At 42.7% G+C, this 25,668-nt stretch overlaps 1 protein-coding gene across 4 annotated transcripts in view; it reads right to left on the bottom strand.

Moving 5' to 3' along the window:
* LOC112232700 (5'-AMP-activated protein kinase subunit gamma-1-like) overlaps positions 1–25,668 on the bottom strand; it is a 124,903-nt gene that overhangs the window by 60,648 nt on the left and 38,587 nt on the right. The window contains exon 1 of one of the 4 annotated variants that reach the window (XM_024399890.2): positions 11,855–12,628. The exons of the other annotated variants lie outside the window; for them this stretch is intronic. Within the exon in view, the coding sequence (XP_024255658.1) occupies positions 11,855–11,954 (100 nt within the window). The 5' untranslated portion in view covers positions 11,955–12,628. Of the gene's footprint in view, positions 1–11,854; positions 12,629–25,668 lie in introns of those variants that run through there. 4 annotated transcript variants of the gene reach the window in all.

The raw sequence follows: 25,668 nt of genomic DNA on the forward strand, positions 1-25,668 counted from the left end.
GGTACAGTACTTAACCTTTGCCCGCTCCATGTCAGATTGATTAACCTTCCGCCTCGCGGAACACCACTTTGAACCTCATCGACAAGGCCTACTGGTTCCAGTCAGCAGCCATTGCTTCCCAGTCTGCCTGCCAGCCAGCCATGTGTCTGTCCAGCAGCCAGTCATTTAATTTAAGGGGTTGGCTTCCCTCAAAGATGTCACATTAACTCCTGATCTGGCATCTTGTCCATCTTTTTAATAATGTGTGCTACATGTTGGATTGCCTGGGTAATCACAAAAGGTTAATTGCATGAAATGACAGCTTGTCTGCTATGTAGCAAGCCAACCACTGGAAATGTAGGTAATAGGTTTTACCCAGCTAGCAGATAACGTTCTGAGAACCATATGTTTCTTAGAGCTTGATGAGAGTATGGTTGTCCTATGATTATTTTGCATGCAACCTTCTCATAATGCTATGGGAATGATGCAGGATACTCAGCTAGCACATAATGTTCTGAGAAACATGTGTTTCTAAGAGCTTGCTTGGTGAGGGCGTGGTTTTCCTATGGTTATTTTGCATTAAACCTTCCCACAACGTTCTGGGAATTGTGCAGGACACCCAACTAGAACATAACGTTCTGAGAACCACATGCTTCTTAGGTGGGAATTTCAGTACCTCAGCATAACGTTTCCTACAGGTTTCCATTTAAAGTCATGTTCTCAAATTGTTCAGAGAACGTTAAGAAACGATGTTCTTTTGTGGGAATTTCAGTATTTCAGTATACCTTTTCTACAGGTTTCTTCATGTTTCTATTTAAAGTCATGTTCTCAGAAAATTAAGAAAACATTCCATAAAAACCACAAGACAACATTAGTAATGTTCAAAAAACATTCTAAAAATGTTATTCAAAGACATAAATTCCGTTCTCAGCATCAACAAAACTCTGTCCTCCATCTTGTCAAGTGAGTTGAGGTGTGTTGGCCGTGCCCACTAATTGGCCACACCTGATCTTAATGAGTGCTTGTTTCTTTTGAAATGGGGTCTAATTGAATACACTAAAATGAACAGATTTTGATGAGTAAAACAAAATAACATGGCATGCTAGATCTGTCCTGGTGGAGCAGTGGACTAATTCCATGGATAGAAAACAGAAGATCATAGATTTGAATATCACTGACACCTTGTCACAATAAAAAAATCTATGTGTTTGCATGATTAATGCCTAAGCAAATTAATTTCCATGTGTCCTATCTGTGCTTGGAGTTTAAAACAGTTAACCTAAGCTATCAATCTTATTGAAACATTCAGCAAAGGTTTTAAGGAAGTTATTCAAAAACCTCCAAATAATCTTTACATTTCATTCAAAACATTCACAACATTTAGAGAATGTTCTCAGAACATTATTTAATTACTTTCAAATAACGTATCATTTCTGTTCTCAGAATGTTAAAAAAAAACTCCCAGGATAACTTTCAGGGAACCATAATAAAAAGTTCTCAGAACCTTCCTGCAACCTAAAGATTTCTGTTTCTAGAACAGGCAAACATTTTATTTCCATTCTCAAAATATTTAGAAAAACGTTTTGTTTTACCGTCAGGAAACGTACGGCTATGTCCCCAGAACCAATGGCAAACCAAAAACGTACGTTCCCACAACTTTTAAGAAACATGCTAGCTGGGTACTGTGCTATGATGGCTTCCACCTGTGGACTCATCTGGAATGATTCTTCTCGCCATGGTTGTGATCTGTGAAACATCTGCTAGCCTCACACTCTCACATCTTGCGTCTGGCTTGTCTGACACTAACGACACATGTCTCTCTTGGTGTGTCAGTATCTCTACCTCCATCTCTCTCAGGTTTTATATCTGCATCCATGTCCCTATGCTACTCTCTCACTGTAGTATCTATATCGATTTTATATCCACATCGGTCTTGTTGTATCTTTTAAGATGCTAATAAATTCCACACTGACGGAATTATAAACATACTATAAATACATTATGAACACATTAAACCGTGAATGCATGTGAATGGCAGTGGCACCAATTGAACTCTACTAAAGAGCACTTTACACATTTCAAAGGGCCCTTTGAAGGGCTGGTTTTAAGTGTCCTCTTCACTGACAATTACGGAGGTTAAGTTTTTCACTTGAACAAAGACTTTTCTCTCACTCATTTCGGCATCACTTTCCTGTGCAAGTGACACTCAACCCGCCACCAAAAAGTCTAATATTTTGTACCATACACTTGACATTGGACGGGTGTATAAATAACACATTTCTATGTACTGAAATGTAGCTGTGCGAACTCACTGGCTAGCAAAATAGCTATTTGTGAATACCTTGTGTGCCTCTTCATAGATATGTATCTGGTACTTGATGTGTCGAAGTTACTTCATCAACCAGATGGAGATGATCAATAAGCACAGTTTCCCTGAAGCACCCAGCCAGCTGATCAAATAATAAACCTACTGTGTTTGACAAAGTAAAGTGACTTTGGGAAAAGGGGCAATACAAACGGACAGAGATATACAATTGTTTTGTTCTATGACAGTTCATAATCCATTTGGAGTGTCAGGGTTGTGGTTGGCCTACGTTTAACTCTTATGACTTTGGTTCCATTATTTCTGCAATGATATACAACACACCTAAGGTGTCACACTTAAAACAAACTAGGAAAAAAATCCTAATGACTTATAAATCAAATAACCCTAGGGTTTTCATTTGATCACAGTTCCAGACAATCAACATGTTGCATCATGGGATGTCATGGTGTGAGGAAACCATGGAAACAGAGTGTGAGAGAGAGCCAGAGCTCTTAGGGAGTTGCCATCTGCGACAGTGTCTACTAAGGTGACAGAGAGAGGCTAGAGCAATCAGTGGGGTGTACCAGCATGCATTGCAGGGTGGGCAGAACAGTGTAAACCAAAACAGAACCTGATATGACAGTTATTTTTATACACACACACACACTTGTCCTTGAGACACCTCCAGTGTTTTACAAGGGAGAAATACTGCTGGCATATTCTTGACATCCAATCATTTGGATGAGTGGTCATTGGTCACCCATTCAGACCTACAGTATGAAAGTCCTTCTGCTTTGACTTTGCCCAGAGCTAGACATGAATCACTAGTGATGGGGAAAATGCTCAATGCATACACTCATAGCCACATATAGCTGAATGGAAGATCTTTGATGGTGATGGCTGCCGTTGTGTTAAAAAAGGTAAATAAATGACAGTGTATGTTATTTTCTCTCAACACTGGGTTTTAGAGCCTTGAAATCCACATGAAAGCCTCTAGATGAAAGTTGATAGACTGAGATCAACTGTGATGTGAGGGCACTTCTTTTGATTTTACATAACTACTGTAACCTAAATTATATTATAAACTGGGTGGTTCGATCCCTAAATGCTGATTGGCTGACAGCCATGGTATAGTTTGTGGTCATATGCACATCCTTAAAAAAAAAGGTGCTGGGTTAATAAAGAATACTAGTATAGAACAAGAAGGCCCTCACACTGTTAAAGCTCCCAATTCCCCGCTTTATTGACAACGTTTAGATCCGAAACTGATACTGAACTGAACAAATTATCACACAGTGTACCACGTGTATGAAAAAACATGTATTTTTACTGCTCTAATTACGTTGGTAACCAGTTTATAATAGCAATAAGGCACCCCTGGTGTTTGTGGTATATGGCCAATATACCACGGCTAAGGGCTGTATAAAGGCACTACTCGTTGAATAAGAACAGCCCTTAGCTGTGGTATATTGGCCATTTTTATTTAATCTTCATTTAACTAGGCAAGTCAGTTAAGAGCAAATTCTTATTTTACAATGACGGCCTACCCCGGCCAAACCCTCCCCTAACGACACTGGGCCAATTGTGCGCTGCCCTACGGGACTCCCAATCACGGCCAGTTTTGACACAGCCCATGATCGAACCAGGGTCTGTAGTAAGCCTCTAGCACTAAGATGCAGGGCCTTAGACTGCTGCGCCACTCTGGGGGATATATCACACCCCCTCTGGCCTTATTGCTTAAATGTCAAATTATGTGATCATTTACATTTGTTTTTTTATTTAACCTTTTTGTTTTATACCTTTATTTAACTAGGCAAGTGAGTTAAGAACAAATTCTTATTTACAATGACAGCCTACGGGGGAACAGTGGATTAACTGCCTTGTTCAGGTGCAGAATGCCAGATTTTTACCTTGTCAGCTCAGGGATTCAATCCAGCAACCATACAGTTACTGGCCCAACGTTCTAACCACTAGGCTACCTGCCACCCAACATCATAAGAAGAAATCCGATCAATAAATCAGTGGATTGACTAATCAATCAATGACACTATCCTAAGTGTTTCCACAATGGTAGGAGTCTGACTTGCCAACCAATGTCATTCCTCAAAGAGCTTTGCACTTGGCCCGTCATACCTGTTCCATTAGATACAGTTGAAGTCGGAAGTTTACATACACTTAGGTTGGAGTCATTAAAACTTGTTCTTCAACCGCTCAACAAATTTCTTGACTATATTCAAAACTATAGTTTTGGCAAGTCGGTTAGGATGTCTACTTTATTTATGACACAAGTACATTTTCCAACAATTGTTCACAGACAGATTATTTCACTTATAATTCACTGTATCACAATTCCAGTGGGTCAGAAGTTTACATACAATAAGTTGGCTGTGCCTTTAAACAGCTTGGAAAATTACAGAAAATGATGTCATGGCTTTATAAGCTTCTGATAGCCTAATTGACATAATTTGAGTCAACTGGAGGTGTACCTGTGGATGTATTTCAAGGGCTACCTTGAAACTCAGTGCCTCTTTGCTTGACATCATGGGAAAATCAAAAGAAATCAGCCAAGACCTCTGAATTTGTTTTTCCAAACGCCTAAAGATACCATGTTCATCTGTACAAACAATAGTACGCAAGTATAAACACCATGTATAAACACCAAAGTATCTATATCCACAATAAAACAAGTCATATATCGACATAACCTGAAAGGCCGCTCAGCAAGGAAGAAGCCACTTCTCCAAACCGACATAAAAAAAGCCAGACTATGGTTTGAAACTGCACATGGGGACAAAGATCATACTTTTTGGAGAAATGTCTTCTGGTCTGATGAAACAAAAATAGAAGGCTACCCAAAACGTTTGACCCAAGTTAAACCATTTAATTTCTCTCTACTATTATTCTGACATTTCACATTCTTAAAATAAAGTGGTGATCCTAACTGACCTAAGACAGGGAATTTTTACTAGGATTATGTCACACCCTGACCTGAGTATTCTTTGTTTTCTTTATATATATTTTATATATATACAGTGCCTTGCAAAAGTATTCGGCCCCCTTGAACTTTGCGACCTTTTGCCACATTTCAGGCTTCAAACATAAAGATATAAAACTGTATTTTTTGTGAAGAATCAACAACAAGTGGGACACAATCATGAAGTGGAACGACATTTATTGGATATTTCAAACTTTTTTAACAAATCAAAAACTGAAAAATTGGGCATGCAAAATTATTCAGCCCCCTTAAGTTAATACTTTGTAGCGCCACCTTTTGCTGCGATTACAGCTGTAAGTCGCTTGGGGTATGTCTCTATCAGTTTTGCACATCGAGAGACTGAAATTTTGTTCCCATTCCTCCTTGCAAAACAGCTCGAGCTCAGTGAGGTTGGATGGAGAGCATTTGTGAACAGCAGTTTTCAGTTCTTTCCACAGATTCTCGATTGGATTCAGGTCTGGACTTTGACTTGGCCATTCTAACACCTGGATATGTTTATTTTTGAACCATTCCATTGTAGATTTTGCTTTATGTTTTGGATCATTTGGCTCCATCCATCTTCCCATCAATTTTAACCATCTTCCCTGTCCCTGCTGAAGAAAAGCAGGCCCAAACCATGATGCTGCCACCACCATGTTTGACAGTGGGGATGGTGTGTTCAGGATGATGAGCTGTGTTGCTTTTACGCCAAACATAACGTTTTGCATTGTTGCCAAAAAGTTCAATTTTGGTTTCATCTGACCAGAGCACCTTCTTCCACATGTTTGGTGTGTCTCCCAGGTGGCTTGTGGCAAACTTTAAACAACACTTTTTATGGATATCTTTAAGAAATGGCTTTCTTCTTGCCACTCTTCCATAAAGGCCAGATTTGTGCAATATACGACTGATTGTTGTCCTATGGACAGAGTCTCCCACCTCAGCTGTAGATCTCTGTAGTTCATCCAGGGTGATCATGGGCCTCTTGGCTGCATCTCTGATCAGTCTTCTCCTTGTATGAGCTGAAAGTTTAGAGGGACGGCCAGGTCTTGGTAGATTTGCAGTGGTCTGATACTCCTTCCATTTCAATATTATTGCTTGCACAGTGCTCCTTGGGATGTTTAGAGCTTGGGAAATCTTTTTGTATCCAAATCCGGCTTTAAACTTCTTCACAACAGTATCTCGGACCTGCCTGGTGTGTTCCTTGTTCTTCATGATGCTCTCTGCGCTTTTAACGGACCTCTGAGACTATCACAGTGCAGGTGCATTTATACGGAGACTTGATTACACACAGGTGGATTGTATTTATCATCATTAGTCATTTAGGTCAACATTGGATCATTCAGAGATCCTCACTGAACTTCTGGAGAGAGTTTGCTGCACTGAAAGTAAAGGGGCTGAATAATTTTGCACGCCCAATTTTTCAGTTTTTGATTTGTTAAAAAAGTTTTAAATATCCAATAAATGTCGTTCCACTTCATGATTGTGTCCCACTTGTTGATTCTTCACAAAAAAAATACAGTTTTATATCTTTATGTTTGAAGCCTGAAATGTGGCAAAAGGTCGCAAAGTTCAAGGGGGCCGAATACTTTCGCAAGGCACTGTATACTTTATATATTTTGGTTAGGTCAGGGTGATGTATGTGTTTTTGTACTCTCTAGGGGTTTTGTAGGTTTATGGGGTTGTTTACCATCTAGGTGTTTATGTATGTCTATGGTTGCCTAGATTGGTTCTCAATTAGAGGCAGCTGTTTATCGTTGTCTCTGATTGGGAACCATATTTAGGCAGCCATCTTCTTTGGGTATTTTGTGGGTTATTGTCTATGTGATGTTGCATGTTAGCACTCAGTTTCGATTGCGGTCACGGTCATTTTGTTATTTTGTTTGTTTGTTTAGTGTACTTCGTGTTTTTTCGTCATTCATTAAAAGTATGTATTCACACGGCACTGCGCTTTGGTCTCCTCACTACGACGATCGTGACAGAATAACCCACCAACAATGGACCAAGCAGCGTGGTAACGGCCAGCAGCAGCAGCAGCAAAGAACGCAGCACTCCTGGACTTGGGAGGAGATTCTCGACGGCGAAGGACCCTGGGCACAGCCAGGGGAATATCGCCACCCCAAAGTAGAGCCGCCAGTCTCCCGTCTGTTCTGAGCCGCCAGTCTCCCGTCTGTCCTGAGCCGCCAGATTCTCCCGTCTGTCCTGAGCCGCCAGAGTCTCCCGTCTGTCCTGAGCCGCCAGAGTCTCCCGTCTGTCCTGAGCCGCCAGAGTCTCCCGTCTGTCCTGAGCCGCCAGAGTCTCCCGTCTGTCCTGAGCCGCCAGAGTCTCCCGTCTGTCCTGAGCCGCCAGAGTCTCCCGTCTGTCCTGAGCCGCCAGAGTCTCCCGTCTGTCCTGAGCCGCCAGAGTCTCCAGTCTGTCCTGAGCTGTCAGTCAGCCAGGAGCTGCCAGAGCCGTCAGCCAGCCAGGAGCTGCCAGAGCCGTCAGCCAGCCAGGAGCTGCCAGGGCCGCCTGTCACGCCGGCGATGCCGGAGTCGCCCTCCTGTCCGGAGCCGCCAGAGTCGCTCCTCAGTCCAGAGGCGCCTTTCTGTCCAGTGGCGCTCTCTACGATGATCTTCAGTCCGGGGCCCGCTGCGAGGGTCCCCGCTCCTGAGGCGCCACCTAAGTGGGCCAAGACTGAGGTAGAGCAGGGTCCACGTCCCGCACCCGAGCCGCCGCCGTGAAAGAGGCCCACCCGGACCCACCCTCCCCTTTAGATTAGGTTTTTGCGGCCGGAGTCTGCACCTTTGTCGGGGGTACTGTCACGCCCTGACCTGAGTATTCTTTGTTTTCTTTATATATTTTGGTTAGGTCAGGGTGTGACATGTGTGATGTATGTGTTTTTGTACTGTCTAGGGGTTTTGTAGGTTTATGGGGTTGTTTACCATCTAGGTGTTTATGTATGTCTATGGTTGCCTAGATTGGTTCTCAATTAGAGGCAGCTGTTTATCGTTGTCTCTGATTGGGAACCATATTTAGGCAGCCATCTTCTTTGGGTATTTTGTGGGTTATTGTCTATGTGATGTTGCATGTTAGCACTCAGTTTCGATAGCGGTCACGTTCGTTTTGTTATTTTGTATGTTTGTTTAGTGTACTTCGTGTTTTTTTCGTCATTCATTAAAAGTATGTATTCACACGGCGCTGCGCTTTGGTCTCCTCACTACGACGATCGTGACAGATTAAATGTCAGGAATTGTGAAAAACTGAGTTTAAATATAGTTGGCTAAGGTGTATGTACATTTCCGACTTCAACTGTATATGACAGCCAGACAGGAAAGTGGTGCTGTTTTAAAGTGTGTAAATACCCTGACCACATTATACTAAACATGGAACAGTACCCTCTTTCATAGGCTTGCACCAACATGCTCTGTATAAATTATAAACATTCACACATTTTGGCTACTTTTGGGAAAAAAAGTAGATATTCAAATTGTTAAGGAAGTCAACAGTGCCACCTACTGAGGTCAGACAACAACTGCATTCATCCATGTGAAACAGAACTCAAGTGGATACACATTTAAACATTCTGTGTCGTGCAGGATTAATGCAGTTTTTAATTTTCCTGAAAACACCTGGTTTCCAGTTTGGATTCAATCCAGATGACATTCTAACTACAATCTGTGAACACAGACAAGACTGTAGTGAAGTCTTACGAGTCAGGGTTATGGCACCCGTTGCTCAACCCTAACAATGGACAGTCTAAAAATGACTGTATTCAAACATTTCACTTTCTAAAAACTAGAGGAGAGGAAAGGCTGTAAAGAAAGAATCAGAGCATGCAGTATGTGATGCAGAACTTAATAACTATGAGCATTTCGTATCAGTTCCAGGTAGTTCCTTGCTGTTTTATTCACATTTCTTCAGTTTAATGCCTTATGAACACAACCCTACTTTTGTTACTAGAATGGAGTGTTGCCATCCACAATGTCAAGGCAGAAAATAGACCCATATGTTCAAGTGCCAGCCCTGTGATGAGCAAAGTTGATCCAAAAGGTTCTTTAAAAGCTCTCTGTGTTTGGCCATTTTTAATTTGTGGAGGCTATTTGAAGGCTCAAAGAGCTTAGAATGCGTGACATGTTTACATACTGAGGTGATCATCATGATGTTTTAAGAACTTCTGAGCTGGGTCGTTTCAAGACAACGAATGAGGGGGTTATCAATCAAATCTACTTCATGTCAGCAGGGCCGGATTAATGCAGGGGTTTACCGGGACTGAAGCCCCTGGACCCAGGCCCGTGGCGAGAGGTAGAAGTAAATAAATCCAAATAAAAGGAAATGTATACCGTATATATATATATCTTTTTTTATTATAAATATTTTTTTACTGCAACCGCCAACCACAGGAGGATTCAGGAGCCCACTCTCAATGAGTGTAGACAACCTGCTGCAACTCTGCTAATCATCAGATGGAGGGAGGAGAGGAGGAGGGTAACTGGGGGGGGATCCTGTCTTGATTGGGTAACTGATTCAAAATAAATAAATAAACTGCATAAAAAGTAAATGTGACTGGTCAATTGTGTGAGTCAGGGGCTGGGCCCAAGAGGCATTTCCCCCCAAAACATTTTTTTAAACATTATTATAACTATTATTTTAAATCCAACCAAAGCAGCCCGCTCTTAATGTTCAAAATACACTAGAGAACATAATTTAGTCACACAGGATCAACAGTTTCTCAAAAAAATAAATGGATTACATTCTATCACTAGCGCATACAGGTAACTGGCCAAATAAAGGAAACACCAACATAGTGTCTAAAGGAGTGTTTGGCCAAGTAACCAGAACAGCTTCAACGCACCTTGGCATAGATTCTACAAGTGGACCGAAACCATGCCAGGAAAATGCACCCCACACCATAACATACTATTTGTAGCCCTCTTTTACTAAAGTGTTTTCTGGGGCTCCCAAGTGGTGCAGCGGTCTAAGGCACTGCATCTCAGTGTTAGAGATATCACTATAGATACCCTGGTTTGAATCCAGGCTGTATCACAACCGGCCCTGATTGGGAGTCCCATAGGGCGGTGCACAATTGGCCCAGGTTTGGCTGATGTAGGCCGTCATTCCTGGCACATTTTACATTGAATTGCATTGCTTAATTCCATTACAGACATGTAAACACCTGACAGTCAATCCATCACAACCTTTGATAGCGTTGAGGGAACGCTAAACTGTGGTTCAAATCTAATTTATTTGTCACGTGCCGAATACAACACCTTACAGTGTGTTTGTGTGTGTGTGTTATAATATGACAGATGGCTACGTTCCATACCTCCTGCATCCACTTGGGACAGCTGGCAGGTCAGGGGTACAATGACAAGTTGAGCGACGCTTTAAGAATTACCTCACGCCTTCAACCCCACAGCAAGGCAAAATGTGTAGAGTTTCCTCTTAGACTGAAACACCTGAGTCCTGTTCAATAGGACCGGACGAAGAAAACGGACAGAAACAGGTCGGGACTACAAGAACTTGTCCAAAAAGAAACGCAAAATTTAGCTCAAAACTTTGTTAAAAATCTGTAATGAACACTACCATGTGCTTTCTGCTGAATTACCTCAATTCCACTTTTAAATGTGAATCAAAAAATCCTCAGCATAACATCAAAAGAGCAACTGTCTGTGCAGTCTAAATTTGGCTGTTATTCTGAGATAGCCATCTCCAGAAGTCATCCTGTAATCTCTGGCTTTCACACTGTAATCTGCCACTCCATTCTCATTGACAGGCAGCAGAGCAGCCATGGTGATTACGTAAATGGCTGGTTTTAGTTTACAATACCTAATCCGAACCATATTTCATTCCCTGAAATTAAAAATGTGTGTGTGTGTGTGTGTGTGTGTGTGTGTGTGTGTGTGTGTGTGTGTGTGTGTGTGTGTGTGTGTGTGTGTGTGTGTGTGTGTGTGTGTGTGTGGAAGGAGTGTATCCCTTCCTTTCCTGACTGTGCAAGGTCGTTAGAGAGCTCAGTATCAATCCAAAGGAGGACAGACAATCTAGGAAATGTGCTCTACAGCCACAGTGAAAGTGCACTACCCTGAGTTGAGATCAGGCCCAAAATATCTGGGCTTGCAAGAATCAAAACAGGGACTGTTTCTGCAGTCTATCCCGGTGGAGAATTTCCACAACAGCTATGAATTAGCTGTAAGCTTTATGGCGTTTGGCAAAGTAAAGGAGTTCACACAATAAATGTATTTATTTTTATTTTGGCCAAATGAAACCATTTTCTTCCCCTATGTTACAGTAACATATCATTGATCTGCCTTAATGGTTACAATTTCCTTATTTCACCCACAATAGAAACTCTGTCTTGCTCCCTGGCTTGTCATGTTAGCAAACCTCTGGTGACATCATAACATCTTAGGCTTCCAAGCCTTCCAGTATCGCATCAGTCATCACATCAACTACTTGAAAAAACAATGGACTTTGATGTTAGATCCAAGCAAACTCACACACTTACACTTTTCTAAAGACTTAACACAGTTTTAGCATTCATGAACAACCTTAGGCTACTAAAACACATGTAACTGTTTAAGTACATATTGGTATTAGTGTGTCTACAAATGCTGCCCGCTTACTGTTTCCCAAGAGGCCGTGGGGCTCAGACTGCCTCCTCCCTGTCCGTCTGTCTGGCTCCTTCTTCTTCTTGCTCGCCCTCAGGCTCCCAAATCGCTTCATGGGGCACGATGGGACACAAGTATAGTGTATAAACCCAAGTAGAACATATCCGACTAAATAGGAGTTATCGGATTCAATCAAGCCTGAACAAGACCCGATTCAAGCTTCAATGTTCCCCTTCTCGCAAAATCCGCACTCCAAGATAATCTGATCCTAGCTCAGGCCAGCCAGGTCAATCTTCTCCTTTAGGAGCTGTGCAAAACTGATCCAAGGACAGTGCTGAGTAGTGACCGTCAATCCACGTGAATGGTCCCAGGGGTACTCTACAACATAGACAGTGTGGAGAGACTGGAGATGTGAGCCAGCCAAATAGTTCACAGTAGAAACATCTGAAGGAAGAGCAAGAAAGTTGCCAGCCAGGCTGAAAGCTTCACTCCCCAGAGGAGAGCTGGCCTCTCATATAAACTTTCAGTAGCGATTCCTCTTAAACACACTTTTCAAGACAAAGAGTTCTGTTCTCCTTTCCCTGGAGCTTCCTCGCTCTCTCTATCTTTTTCTAGCTCTCGCTTTCTCGTTCTACCTGCCTCTCTTTGAATCTTTGTTAGATCTGGTCCACAGGCGTCCAGCAGCAAGAGTCCGTGCTGCTGTAGATTGTCATGTGCAGCTGTCTGCAGTGTGTGTTGTCCCTTTAAAATAGGCAGCATCACAGAGAGGCTGCTAAAAGGGGACTAATCTCGCTCCCTCTCACACACACACAAACACACTCTTTTTCTCTGACAGTTGATTGGCTCTGAGCAAAGCCCTGCCAACCCACCCTCCCTACTGCTTCTACTCTCCTGTTATTCTGGAACTCTCCATCTCTCTCTCTCACAACTTCCCTGCCTAGCGCTTTTCTGGCATGTGCCTGTGTTGACAGGTTCCTAGCAGTATAACGTGGTGATTTATTACAGAACTTCCTCTGCTGATTAAGAGTTCTACTATCATGAGAGGATAATAAGATGTCTGTTAACTGATATGTGCACACAGTAATGCATGGATTAAGCTCATGCCCCACGAATGCACATCGCTACCTGTAAGGTACAGACAGACCACAGATCAGTGTGAGAACAAAAAGGTGTGCTGGGAACTACCTGGCTGGTTATACATAGCCAAAGCCCGGGTGGTCCCGAGGATTTTTACCTTGAACAAGACCACCTGTGGAGATCATTTTGTTCAGGGAGATCATCACTAATAACACCTTTGTAAAACCCCAAAGCTTAGGAGACATTAAGCATAATGACACAGTACCTCCTTTTCCACCATCACAGTTTAGTGTGTGTGCATGTGTGTGGACTAATTCATTTCATAATTTCTCACGAAAGCAAAAGATTGAGCATTCTGCATGGAAGAGCAGCACACTGCCTCAAAGCTACAGTTCTATTCTCAGCCTCAGTTTGAGCTGGTTTGTACGTACAGATACGCTATCATAATTTGACCCTGCTTCTCAACAGTCAATGGGAATTATTATGTGAATAATAATTCATCAACATTTTTGTAGGAGTTGATACATTTTTCTTTAGGGCAAATCAAGTCTGAAATGATTAAGTAGAAATTGCAAACTTTAGATTGCCTTCAGTCCCATCGTGATGCCGGCGCGTTTTGGACATCTAACCTGTTTTCAACATCATGGGTTTGTTTGTACCATGGGATTTGTATGCACCAGTCAAAACCTTGAATGAGTAGGTGTGTCCAAGGGTTTTTCTTTATTTTTACTATTTTCTACATTGACGAATAATAGTGAAGACATCAAAACTATGAAATAACACTAATAACCAAAAAAGTGTTAAACAAATCATAATATATTTGAGATTTGAGATTCTTCAAGAGAAGCCACCCTTTGCCTTGATGACAGCTTTGCAAACTCTTGTCATTCAATCAACCAGCTTCACTTGGAATGCTTTTCCAACAGTCTTGAAGGAGTTCCCACATATGCTGAGCACTTGTTGGCTGATTTTCCTTCACTCTACAGTCCAACTCATCCTAAACCATCTCAATTGGGTTGAGGTCGGGTGAATGTGGAGGCCAGGTCATCTGATGTAGCACTTCATCACTCTCCTTCTTGGTCAAATAGCCCTTACACAGCCTGGAGGTGTGTTGGGTCATTGTCCTGTTGAAAAACAAATGATAGCCCCACTAAGCGCAAATCAGATGTGATGGCGTATCGCTGCAGAATGCTGTGAATTCTAAATAAATCACTGACAGTGTCACCAGCAAAGCACTCCCACATCATCACACCTCCTCCTACATGCTTCACGGTGGGAACCACACATGCATTGGTCATCCGTTCAACCACTCTGCATCTCACAAAGACACAGCAGTTGGAACCAAACTCATTTCCGTTCAACCACTCTGCGTCTCACAAACACACAGCAGTTGGAACCAAACTAATTTCCACCAGTCTCATGTCCATTGCTTGTGTTTCTTGGCCAAAGCAAGTCTCCTCCTCTTATTGGTGTCCTTTAGTAGTGGTTTCTTTGCAGCAATTCGACCATGAAGGCATGATTCACGCAGTCTCCTCTGAACAGTTGATGTTGAGATGTGTCTGTTACTTGAACTCTATGAAATATTTATTTGGGCTGCAATCTGAGGTGCAGTTACCTCTAATGATCAGAGGTAACTCTGGGTCTTCCTTTCCTGTGGCGGTTCTCATGCGAGCCAGTTTCATCATATCGCTCGGGGATTCGAACTAGCAACCTTTCGGTTACCGGCCTAACACTATAACCGCTAGGCTACCCACCCCCCACTGTCCTTTGGCTTGACGAGGTTAAACCTTGAATACACTACAATTTGCATTTCCTGCAGCTCAATGATCAAATTAAGATAGCAGATCTGTAGGGAGCAGTGTGGGGGTGATATTTATAGACTGTTGAGTCTTTCTTTGGGAAGACTATGCTTGACTGAACACTGGCAGGTGCAGGGGCACGTGCGGGAGGGAGAAAAAATTGTTCCGTGGAAGCAGCAGTCAGTCCGGAAAACTCAGCAAGAGAGGAGCGACAACACAGAGCCGGTTGTATTGTACACATCATGGGCTAAGGAAGTTAGAGAATCAAGAGAATTATAAAGCAACACTGTAATAACACTATAATTGCACAAAGCTCTTCATGCCTACCTGGGAGCCAATGTTCATAATTAGATTTGGCGACAAAGCGATCAGGAATAATCCCCCCAAATATAGAATTATAGCGCAACAGGAGTACATAGTTCTTTGTTACTACGGAGAGTAGTTTGATGGGTTAATTAACATACTTAATATAGTCTACTTATAATGCAGTTGCGTAATAGTACAAAACAAATAACAGTATATGATGCATTCGGAAAGTATTCAGACCCCTTCCCTTTTCCGCATTTTGTTACGTTACAGCCGTATTCTAAAATGTATGAAATAAATGTTTTTCCTCATCAATCTACACACAATACCCAATAATGACAAAGCAAATCAAATCACATTTTATTTGTCACATACACATGGTTAGCAGATGTTAATGCGAGTGTAGCGAAATGCTTGTGCTTCTAGTTCCAACAATGCAGTAATAACCAACAAGAGATCTAACTAACAATTCCAAAACTACTGTCTTATACACAGTGTAAGGGGATAAAGAATATGTACATAAGGATATATGAATGAGTGATGGTACAGAGCAGCATAGGCAAGATACAGTAGATGGTATCGAGTACAGTATATACATATGAGATGAGTATGTAAACAAAGTGGCATAGTTAAAGTGGCTAGTGACACATGTATTACATAAGGATGCAGTCGATGATATAGAGTGCAGTATATACGTATGCATATGAGATGAATAATGTAGGGTAAGTAACATTATATAAGGTAGCATTGTTTAAAGTGGCTAGTGATATATTTACATCATTTCCCATCAATTCCCATTATTAAAGTGGCTGGAGTTGAGTCAGTGTCAGTGTCAGTGTGTTGGCAGCAGCCACTCAATGTTAGTGGTGGCTGTTTAACAGTCTGATGGCCTTGAGATAGAAGCTGTTTTTCAGTCTCTCGGTCCCAGCTTTGATGCACCTGTACTGACCTCGCCTTCTGGATGATAGCGGGGTGAACAGGCAGTGGCTCGGGTGGTTGATGTCCTTGATGATCTTTATGGCCTTCCTGTAACATCGGGTGGTGTAGGTGTCCTGGAGGGCAGGTAGTTTGCCCCCGGTGATGCGTTGTGCAGACCTCACTACCCTCTGGAGAGCCTTACGGTTGAGGGCGGAGCAGTTGCCGTACCAGGCGGTGATACAGCCCGCCAGGATGCTCTCGATTGTGCATCTGTAGAAGTTTGTGAGTGCTTTTGGTGACAAGCGGAATTTCTTCAGCCTCCTGAGGTTGAAGAGGCGCTGCTGCGCCTTCTTCACGATGCTGTCTGTGTGAGTGGACCAATTCAGTTTGTCTGTGATGTGTATGCCGAGGAACTTAAAACTTGCTACCCTCTCCACTACTGTTCCATCGATGTGGATAGGGGGGTGTTCCCTCTGCTGTTTCCTGAAGTCCACAATCATCTCCTTAGTTTTGTTGACGTTGAGTGTGAGGTTATTTTCCTGACACCACACTCCGAGGGCCCTCACCTCCTCCCTGTAGGCCGTCTCGTCGTTGTTGGTAATCAAGCCTACCACTGTTGTGTCGTCCGCAAACTTGATGATTGAGTTGGAGGCGTGCGTGGCCACGCAGTCGTGGGTGAACAGGGAGTACAGGAGAGGGTTCAGAACGCACCCTTGTGGGGCCCCAGTGTTGAGGATCAGCGGGGAGGAGATGTTGTTGCCTACCCTCACCACCTGGGGGCGGCCCGTCAGGAAGTCCAGTACCCAGTTGCACAGGGCGGGGTCGAGACCCAGGGTCTCGAGCTTGATGACGAGCTTGGAGGGTATTATGGTGTTGAATGCCGAGCTGTAGTCGATGAACAGCATTCTCACATATTCTCACACTCTTGTCCAGAAGGGTTAGGGCAGTGTGCAGTGTGGTTGAGATTGCATCGTCTGTGGACCTATTTGGGCGGTAAGCAAATTGGAGTGGGTCTAGGGTGTCAGGTAGGGTGGAGGTGATATGGTCCTTGAGTCTCTCAAAGCACTTCATGATGACGGAAGTGAGTGCTACGGGGCGGTAGTCGTTTAGCTCAGTTACCTTAGCTTTCTTGGGAACAAGAACAATGGTGGCCCTCTTGAAGCATGTGGGATCAGCAGACTGGTATAGGGATTGATTGAATATGTCCGTAAACACACCGGCCAGCTGGTCTGCGCATGCTCTGAGGGCGCGGCTGGGGATGCCGTCTGGGCCTGCAGCCTTGCGAGGGTTAACACATTTAAATGTCTTACTCACCTCGGCTGCAGTGAAGGAGAGACCGCATGTTTTCGTTGCAGGCCGTGCTAGTGGCACTGTATTGTCCTCAAAGTGGGCAAAAAAGTTATTTAGTCTGCCTGGGAGCAAGACATCCTGGTCCGTGACTGGGCTGGATTTCTTCCTGTAGTCCGTGATTGACTGTAGACCCTGCCACATGCCTCTTGTGTCTGAGCCGTTGAATTGAGATCCTACTTTGTCTCTGTACTGACGCTTAGCTTGTTTGATAGCCTTGCGGAGGGAATAGCTGCACTGTTTGTATTCGGTCATGTTACCAGACACCTTGCCCTGATTAAAAGCAGTGGTTCGCGCTTTCAGTTTCACGCGAATGCTGCCATCAATCCACGGTTTCTGGTTAGGGAATGTTTTAATCGTTGCTATGGGAACGACATCTTCAACGCACGTTCTAATGAACTCGCACACCGAATCAGCGTATTCGTCAATGTTGTTATCTGACGCAATACGAAACATATCCCAGTCCACGTGATGGAAGCAGTCTTGGAGTGTGGAGTCAGCTTGGTCGGACCAGCGTTGGACAGACCTCAGCGTGGGAGCCTCTTGTTTTAGTTTCTGTCTGTAGGCAGGGATCAACAAAATGGAGTCGTGGTCAGCTTTTCCGAAAGGGGGGCGAAAGCAAAAACAGTTTGGGGGATTTTTTTGCAAATGTATTAAAAAAATGTTAAAAACAGAAATACCTTATTTACATAAGTATTCAGACTCTTTGCTATGAGACTCAGAATTGAGCCCAGGTGAATCCTGTTTCCATTGATCATCCTTGAGATGTTTCTACAACTTGATTGGAGTCCACCTGTGGCAAATTCAATTGATTGGACATGATTTGTAAAGGCACACACCTGTCTATATAAGGCCCCACAGTTGACAGTGCATGTCAAAGCAAAAATCAAGCCATGAGGTCGAAGGGATTGTCCGTAGAGCTCCGAGACAGGATTGTGTCAAAGCACAGATCTGGGAGAGGGTACCAAAAAAAATGTCTGCAGCATTGAAGGTCCCCAAGATCATTCTTAAATGGAAGAAGTTTGGAACCACCAAGACTATTCCTAGAACTGTACCCTCAGCCAAACTCGGGGGAGATGGGCCTTGGTCAGAGAGGTGACCAAGAACCCGATGGCCACTCTGACAGAGCTCCAGAGCTCCTCTGTGGAGTTGGGAGAACCTTCCAATCAGGCCTTTATGGTAGAGTGGCCAGACGGAAGCCACTCCTCAGTAAAAGGTATATGACAGCCCACTTGGAGTTTGCCAAAAGGCACCCAAAGGACTGTCAGACCATGAGACACAAGATTCTCTGGTCTGATGAAACCAAGATTTAACTCTTTGGCCTAAATACCAAGCGTCACGTCTGGAGGAAACTAGGCACCATCCCTACTATGAAGCATGGTGGTAGCAGCATCATGCTATTGGGATGTCGTTCAGCAGCAAGGACTGGGAGACTAGTCAGGATCGAGGAAAAGATGAAAGGAACAAAGTACAGAGACAGCTTTAATGAAAACTTGCTCCAGAGCGCTCAGAACCTAAGACTGGGGCGAAGGTTCACCTTCAAACGGGACAACGACCCTAAGCACACGCCAAGACAAGGCAGGAGTGGCTTTGGGACACGTCCCTGAATGTCCTTGAGTAGCCCAGCCAGAGCCCGGACTTAAACTTGATCGAACATCTCTGGAGAGATCAGTAAATAGCTGTGCAGGTGTGCCAAGCTTGTAACGTTATACCCAAGAATACCCAAGGCTATAATCGCTGCCAAAGGTATTTCAACAAATTACGGAGTAAAAAGCCTGAATACTTATGTAAATGTGATATTTCAGCAAACATTGTTTTTGCTTTGTCATTATGGGATAGTATGTGTAGATTGATGAGGGAAAATGTTATCCAAGTCAAGGGGTCTGAATACTTTCCGAATGCACTGTATGTTGTTACAGTAACAATTAAATTATGTAATTATCAACATCCATCCAATGTGGTTAAGTACTACTACCATTAAAGGCTGTTGCCATGGGTTCAGTGCAATGCTCCCAAAACGTGAATAAATGGACAATGATGGAAAATGTGTGGAAAAAACAAGTATTTGGGAAAAAAGGAGTCCCCTTGTGAGAGATTATCACTACAGCACATAATCCTTTCTGATCAAGCCAAGGACACACAACATCCTCTTAATCAGAGTGAGATAGTCCAACCTTTATAGTATGATATGATACCTACATAGGGCTGTACGGTGACGTATTATCGCCACACCGGTGGTCACGAGTCATGATCACAGTCAAATTCCACATGACCGTTTAGTCACGGTAATTAGGCAGATGCTACTGATGGTCATTAGTAGCCTACCAAACTTGCTAACTGCCTGATACTCAGCACTCTATTGTCTCTCTAATCGCTCTGACATCAATGCAAATGTAATCAAAAATCAAACACTTCATGAGAACCCATGGGCTCATGTTGCGTAACATTTCTATAGGCTATGCAATTACGTGAGAAAACAGTGTGGGCCTCCATTAAAAAGAGGAGGATCCCATCAGCTTTCTATAGGCTAGGCCTAGTATATTTATTTCTCAACTTTACAACAGGAGTATAGCATACCTGGCTTGTCATGAAAATGAACCACAAGAAAAGCGCCCTCAATTCGCTATTTAAGTGCATAGATTACATATATTTTACTTCTTTTTTCCCCCCTGCCCGTTTTGAGACAGGTGCATGATAATGGTCCATTCTAAATCAAAACAAATTTCACACTTACAGAATGTTGTTATTATTATAATTTTTTACCCCTTTTTCTCCCCAAATGGTAGTTACAGTCTTGTCTCATCACTGCAACTCCCGTACGGACTCGGGAGAGGTGATGGTCGAGAGCCATGTGTCCTCTGAAACCCAACCAAGCCGCACTGCTTCTTGACACAATGCCCACTTAACCCAGAAGCCAGCCACACCAATGTGTCGGAGGAAACACTGTACACCTGACGACTGTGTCGGAGTGCACCTCGCCCGGCCCGCCACAGGAGTCGTTAGTGCGCGATGTGACAAGGACATCCCTGCCAGCCAAACCCTCCCCTAACCAGGAAGACGCTGGGCAAATTGTGTGCAGCCCCATGGGTCTCCCAGTTACAGCCAGCTGCGACAGATCCTGGACTCAAACCCGGAATCTCTAGTGGCACAGCTAGCACTGTGATGTAGTGCTTTACGCCACTGTGCCACTCAAAAGGCCACAGTATATTATTTAGAATAAGTATAGATCAGATTAAATCAAGAATAGTCGGATGGGTGACAATATTGGACTATCACTTGTGAATAATATATTATCACTTGTGAATGATGCCCAGCTTGTGTGCAATAAAGCAAGAGAGAGTGCATGCCTTTTTTTGGCAATTTAAAAAAATCATAATCGCACACCTCATGTAGCCTAGCCCATAGGCCTATATATTTTGATAAAGTTTGTATCACAAATAGATTGGCCAAATAACTTCTTAAAATTAAGCACATTAATCCCCTTTACAACTAGCGTACATAAGCAGCGCGTGAGTTTCAAGTTTGGGGAAGGTAAAAATGCACACATATTAAAATGCACCTTTATAATAAAAGCATTAAATGCAAAATCACATTTGTGATCACTCATTAATTGCATTTTGGAACATTGGTGCTTATATCGTGCGCAGTTCCATCCCCGATGTGTCTGTCTTCACTTGTAGCCTGTGAGAAAGACCTGATCAAGTGACGGGCATTGGCTAATGAGAAATGAGCTATCTGAGAGAGCCATGTAACTGAGAGGTGTTTCAGAGCATGCAGCCGGAAGAAGGGAATTATAGTTATTATATTCAGCCCAAGGGCACAACGGCCACAAAAGCCTTGCATTACAACTAAAGTTGCATAAATAAATATTAAGTATAATAGGAGGACCTGTTTCTTTGTTAAAACCTCTACGGGATTGGTGTCCCTATACCGGGACGGTCACACCCTGATCTGTTTCACCTGTCCTCGTTATTGTCTTCACCCCCTCCAGGTGTCACTTGTTTTCCCCAGTGTATTTATCCCTGTGTTTTCTGTCTCTCTGTAGCAGTTTGTCTTGTATGTCCAAGCCTACCAGCGGTTTTCCCGTTTTCCTCCATTGCCTTTTCTCCATTTGCTAGACCTCCCGGTTTTGACCCTTGCTTGTTTTCTGGACTCCATGCCCGCCTGCCTGATCATTCTGCCTACCCTGACCTCGAGCATGCCTGCCCTTCGGGAACCTCCTGAACTCTGAACTGGTTTTGACCTTTTGCCTGTCCACGACCATTCTCTTGCCTATTCCCTTTGGATTTATTAAACATCTTAAACGCCAACCACCTGCCCCCTGTGTCTGCATCTGGTTCTCGCCTTGTGTCATCATAAAGACGCTTGAGCTAATGTGTGCTAATGTGATTAGCATGACGTTGTAAGTAACAAAAACATTTCCCAGGACATAGACATGTCTTATATGGACAGAAAGCTTAAATTCTTGTTAATCCAGCTGCACGGTCCAATTTACAGTAGCTATTACATTGACAAAATGACACGCTATTGTTTGAGAAGAGTGCACAACAATAAAAACCTTTTATCGCGGCAACTGGTTTGATACATTCACCTCTGAAGGTAAATAATGTACTTACATACAGTAATCTTGCTCTGATTTGTTATGCTGAGGGTCCCAGAAATAAAATTTTGCATAGTTTTGTTTGATAAAAATCCATTTTTATATTCAAATGTAGGATCTGGGTTCTACAGTTTGAACCTCTGCTGTCTCTGACTCCACACCTACCCCACCCGGCCATCTATATGTGTGAAAGTTAGTGTATAAGCAAATGATCCATCATGTATAACATTTCTGGGAGTGTGTAAACTTACATTTTGTATTACCAACTCATTTCTGTATGTTCTCTATAGTTATGTACTTGAAAATGTATCAATTGACCAATTCGGCACATTTGGGCAGCCTGGATACAAAATATTGTCCAGTATTGCAATACTTCACTGGATCAATCTGAGACTTTGCACACACACTGCTTCCATCTAGTGGCCAAAATATAAATTGCGCCTAAACTGCAATATTATATTATGGCCTTTCTCTTGCATTTCAAAGGTAATAAGAAAAAAAGAAACTCATGTTTTTTGTTTGTATTATCTTTTACCAGATCCTTTCAAATGGTATCAATAATATGTATATCCTTTCTTCAGGTCATGAGCTACAGGCAGTTAGATTTGGGTATGTCATTTTAGGAGAAAATTTTAATTAAAAAAGGGTCAGATCCATAAGAGGTTTTAACCGCTCAACACAGAATAGCTGCATGTTTACACTCCCTCAAATCATATGGAAAACATATATTTTCTATTTTATTCAGCTATGTTCAATTGTATTCTTCATACTATAAAATAATAAAATAATCCCACGGAATTCTAAGCAAATCTTGTCTGCTAAATGAAGTAGTGTAGCCCACGGCAATATGGCATAGCCAGATCAGGGCCTAACATAAGGACAACTCAGAGTATGCTATTCGGTTCTCCTTAAATAGACTATATTTTCTTCATATCATGTTTCTTTAGACCTGTCTAAAATAAATTCTGGATTTATTGTGATGGTGTAGGCTATATTACATGGATTTATTAGACTTTTTAAAATGTAGATGTTCCAAAGGTCTGCATCAGTGGCTTGTAGGTTTGGAAGCCAGGAGATCCTAAATGTGTTTATGTTAATTAACAATCAATTACCATGAGCAGCAGTTATTTGCTTGACAATCCCCAGCTGGCAAAATGTCATGACCGCCACAGCCCTATACCTACATTATATTTTCATTCAGTTCAAATAACTGAATAGTTATTTTGCCTGAAACCATCATCAACGCATCAAACAAAGTCAAGCCACTTCGATTGTTCAATTATTCTAAATATACATCAACATTTCCCTAGGATCATAAGGCCTTTGATGCCCATTGTCACCCCAAAACTGCAACAGAGACAAAGTAAAATGGCTTGACCCTTCTTCAAAAGGCAGTGTTTGTCTGCCTTATATAATCAGAATTAAATAGGCTCTGATGGATCTCCACTCTTATCCATCATGTCCCTGTTATTTCCTGTTTAGGGGGCACTAATGTGCTGGTTAATCTCCCAAACAACCTCATTTAAATCAGAAAAAAGTGTTTTCCTGTGAATGGGGTTAAACTAATCCCTCCCAAAATCCTGTCCTGAGTCCTGACTTTTTGGAACTGAAATGCAATTAGGAGTACATGCCAAAGAGAGGGGGAGAGAGGTAGAGAAGGAGAGAGGGGAGAGGGTCGCAAATGAGAAAGAGCAAACAAGATAGAGGTTGTGAGAAATGTCCTTGACTTTGCCTGACCGCTTGGACATTTAGCTCAGAATTCTTTCAAGTACTGTTGCTACACATTCACCAGATAAACGCACCGTGTCGGAGTTGTCTCCCGCAGTTTCCGTTTGGTAACTTTGTTATTCTGTTCTTGTCATGTGAAGATTGTAGAGGGTATATGGACCACTCTTTTGTATGCGTGTGTGTGTGTTGTAATCAGAGCCCGATCAATATATCAGTTCACCGATATTATCGGCCGACATTGACCTTTTACCTCTATATTGGTATCGCCCGATAATTCCACCGATAACCGATAATCAATAAATAGGATGACAAAATGGAATCTCTTACCTGAACACTTGCGGCCATTCTCATGATGTGTCATTCATTTCACAATATAAGAAATCAACATTTGCTGTTTTGGATGATCATTTATGAGAATAAAGTGTGGAGAATGACTTATTCTTTGTTTGGACACACTACAGAACAGCCTACACTAATAACTCTCCTGTTGTCATTCCCTTAATAAAACCTCTTAAAACACACAAGAATTCACAGAGGAAATGACCGACCTGTCTGTCAAAGCTGCCTCTTATGTGGCTCGGTTTGAAGTGAGATCATGGTGAACTTGCATGCTAATGCAGAGTGTGGAATTAAACTAAGAACACAATGTCTATGTGAGGTCTTTACCAAACCTGGGTTCAAGGACTGTACCACACCTGGGTTCAAGGACTGTACCACACCTGGGTTCAAGGACTGTACCACACCTGGGTTCAAGGACTGTACCACACCTGGGTTCAAGGACTGTACCACACCTGGGTTCAAGGGCTGTACCACACCTGGGTTCAAGGACTGTACCACACCTGGGTTCAAGGACTGTACCAGACATGGGTTGTTTTCTTTCTAAAACTCTAGCTGCACTTGATTTAACCTGTTCAGATCTGCAACCGGGGAAGACCCTTTTCTCCATCACTACATGTTGACTTCACAACAACGGAGTATAACTATGGACATATTGGTAGCAAAACAGTTGCTGGAAAATGTTAGCAAAGTCCCTGTGCTGAGCTCTCTCCCTATAGGAAGATTAGCCAATCTCCACTGAGCAGAAATGCCTGTCTAAACCTCTCCACGGCAACCGAGATTAAGCTCTCCTTATAGGGCAAATAACTTGATATCTATATTGAGAACGGCCGGTAGTCTAACCACTGTTAATAGATAGAGCCCCCACCCCCACTGTCTCAAAGAATGGAACGTAGCTATTCTTTGATAAGGCCTTAATGTGCTGTGGAATGTTGTTGGTTGGCTGCCTGGACTGGGCAGTGACATGGTGCAGATGTTATCTAGACGTTATCAGGACATTACAAACACACCACAGAACAGTATCTATGTGCAGAGAGCTGATATAATGAGTTAATCGCAAAGGATATGATACTGAGGAACAACACATACAGTTGAAGTGGGATGTTTACATACACCTTAGCCAAATACATTTAAACTCAGTATTTCACATTTAATCCTAGTAAAGATTCCCCATTTTAGGTCAGTTAGGATCACCAACTTATTTTAAGAATGTGAAATGTCAGAAAAATAGTAGAGAGTGATTTATTTCAGCTTTTATTTATTTCACCACATTCGCAGTGGGTCAGAAGTTTACATACACTCAAATAGTATTCGGTAGCATTGCCTTTAAATTGTTTAACTTGGGTCAAACGTTTCGAGTAGCCTTCCACAAGCTTCCCACAATAAGTTGGGTGAATTTTAGCCCATTCCTCCTGACAGAGCTGGTGTAACTTAGTCAGGTTTGTAGGCCTCCTTGCTCGAACACGCTTTTTCAGTTCTGCCCACAAATTTTCTATAGGATTGAGGTCAGGGCTTTGTGATGGCCACTCCAATACCTTGACTTTGTTGTCCTTAAGCCATTTACCCACAACTTTGGAAGTATGCTTGTGGTCATTGTGCATTTGGAAGACCCATTTGCGGACTAGCTTTAACTTCCTGACTGATGTCTTGAGATGTTGCTTCAATAGATCCACCTAATTTTCCTTTCTCATGGTGATCTATTTTGTGAAGTGCACCAG

This window comes from Oncorhynchus tshawytscha, linkage group LG16 (assembly GCF_018296145.1).
Source record: "Oncorhynchus tshawytscha isolate Ot180627B linkage group LG16, Otsh_v2.0, whole genome shotgun sequence".
Lineage (NCBI taxonomy): Eukaryota > Metazoa > Chordata > Actinopteri > Salmoniformes > Salmonidae > Oncorhynchus > Oncorhynchus tshawytscha.